At 36.1% G+C, this 15,985-nt stretch overlaps 1 protein-coding gene across 1 annotated transcript; it reads right to left on the reverse strand.

Annotated features, from left to right (window-relative positions):
- Nucleotides 1-4,996: 4,996 nt before the first annotated feature.
- LOC104896629 (uncharacterized) lies at nucleotides 4,997-12,433 on the reverse strand. The gene is made up of 5 exons (XM_057395632.1): nucleotides 12,125-12,433; nucleotides 10,798-10,883; nucleotides 10,584-10,648; nucleotides 9,385-9,467; nucleotides 4,997-5,276 (listed from the first exon to the last, which is right to left on the reverse strand). The coding sequence occupies exons 1-5, from the start codon at nucleotides 12,203-12,205 to the stop codon at nucleotides 5,184-5,186; spliced, it is 408 nt and encodes a 135-aa protein (XP_057251615.1). The 5' UTR covers nucleotides 12,206-12,433; the 3' UTR covers nucleotides 4,997-5,183.
- Nucleotides 12,434-15,985: the final 3,552 nt, after the last annotated feature.

A 15,985-nucleotide genomic window follows, 5' to 3' on the forward strand; every position in this document is an offset into this window, starting at 1 on the left:
ATTAATTCAAAAACATGAGAAGCAATAGATTTACTAATAGTGAAAGGCAGTTTGTGATGCTTAGCAAGAGAGCAAGTATCACAGAAAAATTCTTTAAGGTTCTTACAATTGCATAGAGTTATATGTTGCATTTTTGACAATGAAACATGCCCTAGTCTACCATGAAGGAGCTCTAAGTTAGCTACATTATTACAGTTCATCTTAGTTTCAGCATTAGCAAATTTCAGTAAGACTTCAGCATTCTTCTTCACACCATCTGTGTCTCTCTGCAGCTTATAGAGATCACTCTCCCTTTTTCCAAGAAAAACAGTTCTTCTAATGGAAAGGTCCTGTAAGATGCATCCATGGTTGTTAAAAATCATCTGAAACTTTCTATCTTGTAAGAGTTTGGCAACAGATAATAAGTTGTGATGAAAATCAGAAATATAAAGAACATTCTTTAGAGTGATGTCATGATTTATCATAACATCACCTATTTCACTCACAATTTTGACACTTCCATCTGGAAGTCCTACTCTTATCTTACCTTTCAAGGCCTTTATATTGGATAGCAAGTTCCTGTTACCTGTCATGTGGTCACTGGCTCCAGAATCAATGAGCCAGCATCCAATCTCAGCATTAATTTTGTTCACAACATTATTTGAAATGCTAAGTTTACCTGCAAAGTTTGCTTGACTGCTACTTGCTCCACCCTGCTTCTCTGCTATAGCCTTGATGACTTCTTGAACAAGAGTGTTCATAAGATTGTTGTCCTGCTTCTCTCCATTTCCTTCTTGATCCTGAGTTGTGTAGTCCAGTGGGTTGTCTTGCATGATATTCCTTGTATCCTTCACCATGTTGGCAACACTCTTAAATTGTTCAGGGCCCTTCTTATACCATTCTGGGTACCCAACAATCTGAAAACATTCCTCCTTGTTGTGACATTTCTTTCCACAATGTTCACAAACTCTTGTCATCTTCTCCATCTTGAATTGTTTGTAATAGTCTTTCTTCTGGAAATTCTTTAACAACCCCAAACTTCTGCTTTGCACTTGTCTGTTCACAGCCAAAGCACTAGCCTCCAGTGCTGCTGTCATCTCCCCTGTAATTTGTTTTTGCCTCTCTATATGGAGCACCAAATTATAGGCCTTGTTCACTGTTATCAAAGGATCAGTGCTTAAGAGATTGGACTTCATCTGATCATATCCTGTGTTAAGCCCCATGACAAACTTTATCAACTTCTCTGTAGCTTGTAATTCCATTACTCTTTTTGCAAGTTCACAGCTACACTTCAACATTGCTCCACATGTGCAATCTGGTATCCCTTCCAAGTCTCCAATCTGGTCCCAAATGCTCTTGAGTCTGCAGTAATACTCACTTACACTAAGATTGTTCTGCTGTAACTCCCATAAATCCTTCTTGAGAGCAAAAAGTTGTGGAGCGTTTGTCTGAGCATACCTCTCAATAATTTCTTCCCAAAGATGCTTGGTTGATTGCATATTTACCAAGCTTCTTGCTACATCAGGTTTCATGGTTGCCAAAAGCCATGATCTAACCATATAATCACACCTCTCCCATTTCTTAACTTCTTCTTCTCCAGCAGTAGGTTTAGGATGCTTTCCTCCAAGAAAACCCAGCTTATTCTTAGCTCCTAAGGCTATTCTAATGCTTTTACTCCAGTTCATGAAGTTTGTTCCATCAAAGATGATGCTTCCTAATGGTGTAGACCCATTATCATTCACTGCTATGAATAGAGGGTCTTTATAAGGATTTGCATTGGCATTTTCATTACCAGTTTGCTCATCCTTATCTTTAGCCATCTCTCAACAATGAAACTTTGAGCCTCTGAAACTTTTAAGGAAACTTTGATAACCACAGCTCTGATACCATGAAAAGAATCAGACACTCAAGGTTGATTTTTAATCTGGAAATCAATTCCCAGTTTTCTTGTTTCTCTCTTGCTTCAAGTTTGAAGCTTTCAGTGTAAAAATATATTACAAAAGCCTGCGGCTGTTTATCTACATATCTCTCTATTTATACAAGGAACTACTATTCTACCCTAGGATAAAGGAATGTGCTGTACTAAAAGACATCAGCCAATAAAACAAGAAAACGGCTAGGATCAAAATAGGGATCAGTGCTAAAAAGAACAAAAAGACAAAAAAGATATTTTGGAGAATTAATAAAATATATAGACACATTCAATAGAAACTATGCCAAAATGACAAATCACAAGTTTGTGGGTAAGGAACATGCAGGTAATAGTAATTCTGAAAATGTGAGATGAGTACCACAGTATTTGATAGCAACTGCAGTTAAAGAGACAACTATAGGAAGTAAAGTTGATAGAAAACTGAGGTAATTGCACGAGTCCAACAACGAAGTAGTAACTAGTAATATTGAAGTTAACAATTGAAAGATAGTACTAAAAGGGAAGCAAACCCATAACTAGAAAGTAAGAAAACAAGAAAAGGCCAAAGCATAACCATTAGGATTTTTTGGTTAAAACACCCTTATGTTTGGTGATTTTTAAAACAATCCCCCTTTTGTTTTTTTTTTTTTTGAAATGAACCCCCAAACGTTTTATAAATTTTTTGGTTGCACCCCCAAAACCTAACTTCCGTCAAATCCAGACGTTTGTGGGACCACTCATCCCCAAATCAGGATATTCCCTCTCTCACAACGGTCATTTTCCGCCACCCCACAATTGAAGCTGCTAATCCAAAATTTCGAACGGAAAATTGCAATTCCACTCTCAATTGACAATTCCTGACATCCTTCAAATCAAGTAAGTGTTACATTCATTTATAGCGTTAAATTTTGGGTAATTTTGCGATTCTAGGTTTATTTGCTTATTTTAATTTGGGTTAATTGTTCAATTAGGGTTATGGCGAACCAATGCAATTGCCAATTCCTCCTAAGATTTGAAGTCATGGATGCATGACAATCGTGGGAGGAGTTTTTGTGCCTGCAAATTCTAAGGTGTTCATACTGGAAAAAAGGGTGTGGATTCTTTGGATGGGTTGACAAGAATTAGGAGGAGTGATGAGGTTGTTACACATGAAGTGGTGCTGGAGAAGAGGTTGTTGACACATGAAGTAACGTTTTAAAGACTGAAATCGCAAGGATTCAAGACACTAAGCCAAAGGTGGAAATTTGTTGGTGTTGAACAAAAAATCAGGGAGCATCAAAAAGGCAAAAGGCACCAGTCTCCATGATGACGAGTGAGAGAGTGAGTGCTGGATGAGAGAGATTGAAAGAGAAGATGAAAGGGTGTAGATGATGACAAGAAAGAGATGCTGAATTTCTGGTACTGAAACAAGTGAAAGAGATGAAATCAGAAACGAAGGAATTAAATAAGAGAGATGAAGAGGTTAGTTGAAGGGTTTTATTACCCAAGGATACAAATGTCATTTCACGCAACATTTGGGAGGGAAAATGGAAAAAAGGCCCCACAAACGTCTGGATTTGACGGAAGTTAGGTTTTGGGGGTGCAACCAAAATTTTTATAAAACATTTGGGGGTTCATTTCAAAAAAAAAAACAAAAGGGGGATTGTTTTAAAATTCACCAAACGTAAGGGTGTTTTAACCAAAAAATCCTAACCATTATACAGAACCCCAAAAAAAAAAACACAAGATAGAGAGATCAAAGACATCCTCTCCTGCTATGGTGCTATCTACTGGAACACGACCTCAAGGGTAGAGGAGCAATCAAAGCGGAGTTAGAATGAGGATTAGACTGGGGTGCCCAGAGAAAATTCTTCAGCTATTAAGAAAGCAATTACACACTCTATGATAAGCTCATCTCATACCAGTAGCAAGAGAGGGGGCAGATCCGGTAGAGTAGTTAGCTTGAAGAGAGTTGGCATAAGAGCAATCCTGGCATTTTTGCGAATCGATATAGGTCCTTTTTTCCCACATATATGGCAGACCTCGTGTGCCCCTTCCTAGGAGAGATGAAATTTGAAGGTAGTGTAATAAGAAACCAAAGATTGCCAAAATGGCGGAAAGACACTTCCCCATGAATAAAAGCTCCACTCTTTCTTGAGCTACCCACGGTAGCAGCCATAGGGATACGCTCATCCCATATGTTGCCATACAAACTTTTAGTTTGAAGAGCCTCAACGATTAGTATCTAGCGTAGGAGCATTCACTCGAACTACGAAATGAACTAGATTAGAAAGCTTTGTTTGGATTAACTCCTGCAGGCTCTGACATAAGAGCAGAAGAAGTCGGAAGAATATTTCCCATAGGGGTGCTTGGAGGGTAGGGACCTTGCCTAAATTTCCAGAAGAAGACCCAAGCACGGAAACATACAGTGGTGGGGAAGACATATTGTGATAGGTATGACTTGAGGATGCAAGCAGCAAGAATATTGACAAAGTTACGATGAGGAGGGGTTAGGAGTTTGTGAGACATGAAATACAAGAAAAAGAACACAGAAGAGGGAGAAGAAAAGAGAACAAGCAGTGAAGGAGCACACGTAAAAAACAAGGAAAAAAGATCATCAAACCCAAATCATAATCAATTAGATAGACTATAGAAACTGTTCTCCAAAAGAACCCGAAAGAAAACCAACAGTAAACCATGCAGAGATACGGAAACATGAAAGCGCCACTTTGCATCCAAAACACATAGGAGAGCACCAGAAACCCATACATGCATACAATATAGACACGTAGCAAGCAATTGGTAAGAAAAAGGAATATGACACACTGAGAGATAGAGAATTAGAAACTTCCCTGAGCAAGAGATACTCCCAGTCATAAGAGAGACAAAGAGAGCATATATAAGCCAAAGCAAGAGAGGTTATGCTAATAGTAGTAAGGCTCGAATCTTCAAACCTGTACTATTCTCTCGGTGACGCAAAATACCAAATGGTTGAAGAAACCATAAACAAGTTTGGTTCTTCAGGTCAAAATCTTCTGGACTAGCAGCGCTTAGCAAGTCATGCTACAAAAATGATAGCTTTGTTCTGCACTACCAAAATACAACTCTAGCAAGCAATGCCAAAAATTACAGGGACGGCAAAATATTTTACATTCAACAAACATGATACATCATATTGCCTTCATAACTAAAATATCATATAAACCCAAATATTTTTGCAACCGAAATGTTAGCCAAATTAAAGCTTGAGCACACAACAGCTTTCAATCTAATCCAGCAACAGGATCAGATCTTTTTGCTTTCAACATCCATATTACAGATATTTTCTAGCTAGGGTCCGGACTTTTGTGTCAAAATGTGATGATGCAATGCGGGAGCCGGGTAGATAGAGGGGATTGAGCAGAATCTGAAATTTTGGAGCCGACAGGTCAATAAAAACATATAAATCAAATCATAAAAGATTAAAATAACTGCAGTCTTATCAAAGATCTTTGCAGATAATTCTATGATGATAAAGTGTTAGTGAGGTTTTACAAACTCAGTTAGAAATATTAAAACTGAAAAATAATGATTTATCTCGTAGCGATTTAAAATAATGAATGAAAGAAAATACAGCAAAGCAGGTTTATAGCTTTCTGAGGCGAGTATAATTTTGTGGAGAACTGATAATTGCATATAGTCTCTTTATCAAAGAGATGCTGTGAATTGTGATACGCTACTTTTTGGGAGTTTTTTCACCCATTGCATATAGACTCTCTTTTAGCTAAGATTAGTTAGTGCTCTGGTAGGATAAGGCACATTTCTTGCCTCATGTTAACATCAAATTGTGTAGCATGACGCAGCTTTGCTTCAGTTTGTAACTTACAAATGGAATAACAAACGAGAATCACTAATATTAATATAGGATACAGCTTATCAATACCTGAAAAATTAAACCAGAGAATCCAAGTCCTTCATCCCTACTCGGTTTACAATACTCCCTCTGTTATTTTCTTTAAAGTGCAACAATTGTTTTCTCACGACCTCCAATGCATATCTTTGACTACTAATAGATTTAGTTACATATTTGTGAAAAAAAAATTAAAGTTGATACATTTTGAAGATACACCTTGAAACCAATCCAACAAGATCTCACATGATAATATGTTATTCACATATATAAGATTATAAGTGCAACATGCAGTCAAGATTTGTAAAGTTTGACCACCAAACAGGAACGTTGCACTTGTTAAAAATCGGAGGGAGTTCTTAAAAGCATGCCAATAGCACACTTTTAAACTTGCAAACAAGACCATTAAAGATTACACAATAGTATTTCTCGAGCCAGATTCAGTGAGGATTAGCAAAGAAATAATCTCATTCCCTCTCACACAGCCAAGATAGTTGAGAATGTAAAAAAATAAAAAAAATAAATAAAAAAAAGCCTTCTTCTAGATTCCCACATGGCCTTTTCAAAGGTCCATTCCACAAACAGGTAGCAAACCAGTGGTAAAATTTCCAAATCTTTTCGTCCTTCACACAAACAAATACCAAAGGATATTACCTCATATTGTTTCCTAAATAATATTCATTTAAAAGTAATTTATTCCAAGATAGAGCAGTCCAACAAAAAGCTTCCACATGAGATATAAGATCGCCTAATAGATACAGAGAATTGTAGGTGACTAGTTTTTAGGGTGAAAGAATTAAAAATAGGGTTTGTGGTATTTAGCGAATCGGTGTAACAGAACTATCTCTTTGTTGGTGAGCTTGTAACAATTCGATTTGTGGGCAATAACCTGTGAATTATATTCTTTAGAGAAGATTTAATTGCTTACTTGGGAAAAATGCTTCTCAATCAAAGTTGCTTTCACAAGTATCTCCTTATATACTTTCTAATGATAAAAGTTCAATGGTTGGAAAAGGTAATATTTTTATTTAAATGAACAAATATTCTAAACAACCTAGTCTGGTTCTCAATCTTTTTACTGTATAAGCCTTCCTTACATTTTTTATTAGAGAAAAAATGTTGATGAAGGGGACTTAGACATGCTAACTTATTGTATGTTAGATTTGTATGTTCTAGACCACACCCCTTCCACTAAGCATATTGGATTTAAGGATTTAGGAGGGAATTCTTCAGTGGCTTTTTTTTTCAAGTATCCAGTGGCCACAAGTGGGCTTTTGTGTCCTTACACCCACTTTCCCAAGACCCAAGCAAACACTCCACCCCATACCTACGCTACTTTCTCCTGTACACCTACTCATTACAACAAAAATGTCCCAAGTAATACAGGAAAATTAGAGTAATTCTACAAAGGGAACAATATGCTATCTTCATCCAATCCAATCATGAAGGAACATACTAGAAGACAGCTAAGACCGAAAAGCAAAACCAGGATTTTCAGTTTGCATGCCGAGCTCTAAGTAAGAAAGCTTTTATTCACATTGAAGTGATTGAACTGAAGATGAAAGCTTCTCAGTGCTTCTAAAGTCTACTAATCCCAATAACACCACAAGTGAATAAATTAAACAAATTTGGACATCCATTTAAGGGAAGTGTGAGAGTTTGAGAAACATTCTACGATAGAGAAATAGATAACAACAAACTCATAGTATTTAATAGAGAGATTAAGACTCCTCAAAAAAAAACTATAGAGGAATGATAGCATGCAATTACATTAAACAGTTGTAAGAAGTAAGGAATCAACTCTATTCTTAGAAAACATGAAACCCATTTTGTAACAAATTCATCCAGAGGCAAAGCACCAACCCCAAATTGTAGAAAAAAAACCCAGAGCTCCTTGGGGTTATCCAACACTTGGAAGAAGTAGAGAAAGAAATAAAAATGCTGATAATTTTATTATTCGTCTTGTTCATTTGAAGAAATGGAAAGCCTTTGTATTAGATGATCACAAGAGACTTTTTAATATCACCATGCTACCCCATTCAGTAGCTTCAGAGCTGTAACATATAACTAATAATATGAATTGGAAATAGTGAAAGACCGTAGCATCAGTCAAATCTCTTAAAAATCCAAACGAACAAACCTCGTTTAGACACTTGTTAACTTGACAATATTTAAGTAGCTACCAACTTTGTATTGGCTATTTCAGAGAGGTGGTAGTGTTAGCTGTTTATAACAACAATTGGTCAAACAGTTGTTGTGAACTGATAGATTTATAGTATAAAAAATCGTTAGCTCTGGAAAAAGCGATCACTAAATCAATATTTTCAAAATAATAGACATAAGATGGAGCCAAAAAGCTTTTCCATATATATTTTTAATTCTGGTTAAATTACTAGTCCCTCCATCCTCAATTGATTGAGTAAGAGATAGTTAGCAAAGGGACTCATACCACATGAGTATGAACATAGTGTGACATGGAGATATACTTAGTGGAGGTACCCACATCACATGGATTGAGTAGGTTGAGTTAGATAAGTTTTCGATTTAAGGTAAGTAAATGATATACTGGACAATAATTTGAGAATGGAGGGAGTATATTTTCATCCGATAAAAGCCATTCACAAACATTGTTTATGGTTGTTTAGTCACATTAACAAGCTAAAAGGAAACATTCAATAAAAAGCAGGCTAAAAGCCATTTGCCAAACATGCCCTTAGTATAGTATTATGACAAAATTTAATCCAGTAACATCAAGCACTCCCAAAATATTACAGATAAAACTCCAATAACACCTATCGTGGACCTTTTCAATAGTTCAAATTGAACTGAACACTTCCAATACTATTACCCCAAACATGAACACCATCGCAATGTCACATTTGACTGCCATTTATTACTTCTATACACACTAAAGCAGTAGACGGTTGTCTTTTGGGTCAATGGCCTAATGTAACAATCTTTAACTATTGTAAGGGTAAAGAGTCATTGACATTATAAATGTCAGACAGCAAATCAAGTGTCCTACAACATACATAGGAAGATCGTATCAGATCTTGTAACTCTTGGCTTGACTGTGAAGACATCAACAGCAGCATATTACCATACTTAAGAGTTAAGTCGTCACTATATGACAGCTGTATCACAAGACTCATGCCACATTGCATGACCATTGAAAAGAGCTTCTTCTGAGCAATAGAGTAATATCATACAACCTTTTGAAGTGAGGAAGATGAAGGCATGTACATGATTTCATGTCTAGAATGATATAAACTATCAACAATAAATCATGCAACTGAACTGTGTAAACTGAATAAACAGGTAGCCGAGCCTAATTACATGTAGATGTAAAATAAAACATCCTCCACGAAAAAAGATCCCATAAGTCACAAAACATTCAAAAACACAATAGGGCATATTGGAGTGAGTCAAAAGGTACCGACAATTTTAGGAACTGATTCGCCCATTATCTAGAACAGGTATTTTTCCCTTATTGCTTCAGCGTTTCACCTACCTTAAGTACTTACTGTCCTTTATCAACATTAACTCTCACTTGTTCGATTAAACATAATTAAATAAATTCAAGCAAGTAGCATATCTTGTAGAAGTAGGAGAAGCAACAGCATACCTTGATATACAACTCGTGCACCTCCTGAAAGAAACTTTTCACTCCATCCTCATTACGAGAGTCATGAAGAAGCATGAATCGTGTATGTGATGATAGGTTAAAGAAAACAGCAATTTAGCAAGATGCAGTTGAATAAATTTAACAGAAAAAACTGAAATTTATGCCAATAAAGATGTATGTATCTGTCACACAATCCAAAAAAGAATGACATTGAAACTTGCCCCAAAAATGTGCATACATTAGCAACAAAAGCAGAAGCAACTTACGGGGAAAAAAAAAACAAGTGAGAATGCAATCACAGAGATCCCAAACTAGCAGAAACCACTGTCAACATCCATAATATCTTTTGTATATTAGATAATGAGTTGATTTTGTATTAGTTTTTCTTAGAAAAACAAAAAATTAATTACATAAGAAGCTTCTAGAATGAAGGAAAGACATTTTACCTTTTATTCATATAGATCATGTGAGGGGTAAGTGAGGGTAAAAAAGTTCCAATGAGACTACTGTCAATAGACAACAGAAGAAAATGGAAGAGAACCACCTAAAAGAAGGTTTGCTTGAAAAACATTCTTATATTTAAGACATACTTTAACTGCCATGATATTAAAATAACCATCTATACTAATATATTAAAAGGCGTGCGTAAACCAGGAACGGTGCCACGTGGCGCTCTCCCTAGGGAGTTTTAGATCATGTAATCCATGTACAATAAAAAAAATTAGAAATTGCATAGTATAGGTTTTGATCCCGTGACCTCAAGTTCATGTACTAAAGTTTTAACCACTAGACCAAATAGTATTTAGTGCTATTATATCAAAGTAGAATATTAATAAATGAAAATTTTCTAACCCGGGGCATAGCCCGGGCCTAATAACTAGTTATGTGATTGAAATACAGTATTAGTGTCATTAATTCTTCAGCTCACGAAAACAGAAAGTCAATTATCATGATGACTACAGCGTAACAGGAGACATCTTAATGAACTGAATAGTAAAGATGATACAAATCATCTCATAGCAACAGAATATCAACATCAAAGCTATATCTAATAATCTAATACATGCCATGTAGAGAACAAACAATGAAGCATCAATTCATCAAGATACTAAGAAATCCAAAGGCAAACAATCAATCATTAAGAGTTTAAGACACTAAAAATCCAAAGGTAAGTGAATATTAGAGAATATTCTCAAGGATATGACCTGCAGTAACATATACAGACACCACCAAATCATTGAATCTGTCTATTGCTTTGAAAAACCTGAAAGCGATAATAGAGAATGAGAGTAAACAAGAGCTGAGAACACAAAAAGGCTAACAGAAAAAATGGATATGAGAGCAAAAATATGCAGCTACAACAGCTTGTGATGGAAAATGAAACAGCTAACCTCAGAAAATATGATAACTTACATTGCACTGGTTGTCCATGCAAGGTCCTGGACTATGTCTAAAGCAGCATGTAGTATAAACTGGTGCTGCTGTGCAGCATCTTCTTTCTGGAAAATTCAGCAAAATGGAACATTATTTGTCAAATAATTTTCAGCATAAAAAAATAGCTTAGTCAGTATTCAATACTGATGTAGTAAGCAAGGATTCTATCGAAAGATGAAATCAAATTTTATACATTAAAAGAGTTATACACCCACATATATGAGCAGCTTTCAGAAGAACACAAAATAACTAAAGAAGATGACAAATTTGCCTTAAGCAGAAGGCTATACTACTCTACATATTAACCAGATTTGTTTTCAATCACTGAAATAACAAAAGTCCAGAAAGCCTCAGATGCCTTAGTGCAGAAGGCAGCTAGATGAGTTACCCTATTTGCACATCAAGTGGCATGCCTTAATCTCTGGAACTCTCTCATATATACTCCAGAAGGAAGCTAGATGAGTTACACTATTTGTACAACAAAAAGCCACTTTAACGAATGTTATTTAGCCTCCCCTCACTCAATCTATTCAACTCCATATATGCCTTTATCTCCAGAACGTCTCTCACATAGTGTCACAAGCAGTAGCACAAAGCAACATTCTTGAAAACCACATAGTGGCTAGTGCAATGCAATTGCTGAAAAAGAGTTGCACTGTTTGTTTGGATGACTTATAAAAAAGGAAAAGGAACTTCTTATAAAGTAAAGTGATGTGAAGTTGTTTGGTTGGCAAATATGTACAAGATTCTTTCTCCCATGAAACAGAGATAAGTACCTTACTTAGGTCCCCTAGGTAAGTAAAACACCTTATGGAAAAATTTTCTTTCACATGATCAATAAACAAATTTTGGCCCTTCCAGAAAAATGTAAGTTTAAGGGAAAACCAACTTTCTAGAAAACACTACTTCCTCTATTCAGCCAAAAGACCAACGACCAACGGAGTTTCCGTTGAGAGAAACTGTGAGCAACTATTTTTCCACAAACACAAAGAGGAATGGATGCATTACGATTCATAAACATTTAACCCAAAGGTAAATTATATGCCAGGGAAATTCACGTTAGTTAGAACCCAGTTCATGTCACCGATAATTTTATGATGGCAATTGTTCCAAACATTACATTAAAGTGGGCTTGATCATCTAATATCAGATGGATCACAGGATTTAATTTGTTTCGTCCATCTAATATGAGATGTAAAATTATGTTCACCAATTAAAGACTTGATCATTTAAACAAAATCTAATGAAATTGCTAAACCAAAACGAAAAATTAGAAGCGGAAATTTGAGAGAATTGAGAAGAATACTTTCAATGCAGAACCCAACTCAGCTTCGTAGATGGGGATATCAGTGCGACTCACGATCATAAAACACGCCGTACTCGCCATTTACTACTACGATGAAAGTAAAATTGCTTAGTAGAGTGACGAATAAAAGATATGCAATTGCCTTCCCAACCACAATGGCAGCAACAAGAACCCAACTTGCTGCGAGAAAAAACGAAAAATGGAAGAGTAGGAGACTAGGAGTCAGGAGAGATGGCGAGAGAACGAGACGAGAGGAGAGATCGAGGTAAATTCTCCCTCTTCTTTTGGGCTGAACTAACTCAGTTAAAATTGATTTTGTAGGAGGAAATTAACTAAGTTAGAATTAAATTGAAAGTGTGTCCGAAAAATACAAGTGCCATATACAGTAAAAAAAAAAAAAAAAAAAAAAAAAAAAAAAAAAAAAAGCTAAATACAATAAAAAAAAATAAAAGATTAACTTATCCTTCATGGGAGGGTCATGATCATCAAAGCGCGGATTATGCACCAGGGTGCACCATGCTCATTGTGCACCCAAAAAGAACATACCATTTATATAAAAGAACATGAGTTTTTTTCGACAACTTTTCTAGTTTTAAAAAGAACACACGACTTAAAATTAAAGAACATGTAAATCTGTATTTATAAAAGAACATAGGTTATAATGAAAAGAACATATAGTAAATGAACATGTACGCTTAAGGTAAAAGAACATGTACCTTTTAAATTCAAATTTGAAAAAGGAATATTTAGTTGCAAAATTTAAGAAAACAAATAACAACACTTTTTTAAAATTATAGACTCTAAAAATGATAAAACAACGTAGTTTAGAAGAGGGTGCATCATGCTCTACGTGCACTTGGGTGCATGTACTTATTTGCGCATGACCATACTAAACATGAAAGGTGATCATCCATAACAAATGACTCCCCTATATAGGCAGGTTATTTATGATAAACTAGTTATTAGGCCCGGGCTATGCCCCGGCTAAGAAAAAATTTCATTTATTAATATAATACTTTATGATAATAAAAATAAATACAACTTAGCCTACTGGTTAAGACTGTAGTATATGTACTTGAGGTCTCGGGATCAAACCCTATACTATGCAATTTCTAAAAAAAATTATTGTACAAATATTACATGAACTAAAACTCCCTATGGGTAGTACTATAGTGGTCAACACTGCTCTTCAATGGTATCATGCATACATAATTAATTTTAATGAACATGCAAATTTATTTATTTTTAAGGATGCAAGGGATATGTTTAATAACATTAACTAATTACAACACATATTTTTAATTTTGTGGAAACATGGATCACTAAGAGATGTTAGATGAGATGGTGATTCTTTGAAAACCCTTACATAAGGTCAGAGGTTCGAGCCCAGGCTTCAGCATATTTATTTTTTAAATAATGACCACTTGACTTTGTTGGTTAACAGACGCGTGGCAAAATTCTGGTGGCAGGAGGAGAGTGCCACGTGGCGCATCGACGTTGTTACGCATGCCTTTTAGTACATTTGTATAGATGACCCCATCGTAAGGGAATCATGTAGGACAAATGACCCCCTAATTCAAAAAAGAAAAAAACGATCTCCTACTATTTCAATAGACAATAAATTTAAAATTACACAATTAAGTAGTCAAAGAACTGATGTTATTATTTTTATTGTAATTTGGAAAAAAAATGATCTGCTAGTATTGTAATACGCTATTATCTATTGGTAATCTTATATACTACTATTATACTATAATGGGTAGTTAGGTACAACAAATAAATAAGAAGTTAGAAAAGCATCTCATGCTTCTTTTAACTATAAAAAAGGTAAAATTAACCATGGTTAAATTCTATAAAATATTAGATGTTGTATTTAGCTTTTTTTATACTGTATTTAGCACACCTCCGAAAAAACATGACTTTACAACCCATCCGTTATAAAAATTCTAAGATGGTCTGGTCATATCTCTAATTATATATGGAAAACATATAAAGACCCTAAAATTAGAAAAAGAAAAAAAATATGGATAAGTAATTGCTTCACTTAAAATAAAATAAAAAATATCACATTTAAATTGAACAACGAAATTTTAAAAAAACAAAATCCAATGACAATTTTTCTTGTTTTAACTTTCTAAACTTCTTTTTTTTTGACGGAGAACACCACACAACTAACCATTCATAGAAATCATATCAATGTTTACAAGCGACATAGCCTCGTTTGGCACCTTTGCAATCCACACTCTCATCTCCCTATACTCCTTGCTCATATGGGCAAGCTTATGAGCAACTCTATTACCTTCCCTACGAACATGATTAAAAGAAAGAGAAAAACAAGAGCTTCCTAACCATAAGATATCAGACACAATAAAACCGAAACTATTATTCTTCTGCAAACCTTTATTGAGGTGCTAAATTAGCTTCAAGCAGTCACTTTCCAGCACTAAATTGCGTAGTCCAGCTTCCACGGTCGTCTTCACAGCATGACGTGCTGCAAGAGCTTCCGCAATGTTGACTTCACATCCTGCACCATGCATTGCGCATGTAGCTAGCATCACCTCCCCCAACTCATCTCGAACAATCCAACCGAGGTCGAGCTTTTCATCACCAAAGATCGTTGCATTGGAATTAATTTTGAACACACCCGATTCGGGAGCGTGCCAAATTCTCGAGCCACCGCTTGTTGTGCTCTGCACTGGGCTCATCTCCTCCATGGCAATTTTGTACTCGTGCACTAGTTTCACAGCTTTCTCAATCACCTCCCATCTTTCCATTTTTTGGTTCTCAAAGAGCCATGCATTCCTTCTCAACCAAATTCCCCTACAACAAACTCCACAACAGGTCCCATCAAGTTTTTTCATTCAGATTCCTCGAGACTTGCGTTATCCACTCCATTAACGAACCACCATATTCTGCTGGAGGGTTCAGCCGCAAAGGGACTGACACCACACCCTCTATGCTTCAGGGCAGCTTATCAACGCATGAAAAACAGTTTCATTGCCTTCCCCACACATGGGGCATCGACTATCATCCATGCACCATCTTTGGCAAAGGACAACTTGCATTAGTAGGCTATGATGGAGGGCCTTCCAACCGAAGTGGTGAATCTTTGTGGGAAGGTTGGCTCGCCACAACTTGTGCCTCACCACACTATCATTTCCGCAAGATGACGTTGCTCGCTCTTTTTTCCTTTCTTCCAACTCCAAAAAATAGGCAGTTCTAACAGAAAATTCACCATTTTCGTATAATGCCAAGTCCACTTATCTTCACATGGATGCAAAAGGAATCGGGATCTTCATAATCTCCTCTATTTCCCAACGGAACAGCCACCTCCTCAATTCTTCTTTATCCCACCTACCATCTACCATCACCTCTGCCACCCTTCTTGGAGCCGCAATAATGGCACTGCTTGGAGGACACGAAATCGAGGGAGGGTGGGAATCCAAGGATCCACTCATAATTCAATAATTCACCATTTTCCACAACCTTACGCACCCCTTCCCTCGTAATTTTCGAACAGACAAAATAGATTTCCATGTTAGCTCGCTATCGGGCTCACTTTCACTCCCATAAAAGAAAGACTTTGGGAAGTAATTATCTCTAAGCACTTTCGACATTAAGGAATTAGGATACTTTAACACCCTTCATGCTTGTTTAGCTAACATGGCTTTGTTAAACACTTCCAAGTTCTTCATTCCCAAACCTCCCTCTCTTTTAGAACCACATATTTTCTCCCATGACACCCATGCCATCTTCCGCTCATCATTTTTTTGCCCCCAAAAGAAGCTTCGACACATCTTCTCCATCTCCTTTAAAATGCTCACTGGGATAGTAAAGCATTGCATAGCATAAGTAGGGATA

Source organism: Beta vulgaris, chromosome 6 (genome assembly GCF_026745355.1).
Source record: "Beta vulgaris subsp. vulgaris cultivar EL10 chromosome 6, EL10.2, whole genome shotgun sequence".
Taxonomy (NCBI): Eukaryota; Viridiplantae; Streptophyta; class Magnoliopsida; order Caryophyllales; family Amaranthaceae; genus Beta; species Beta vulgaris.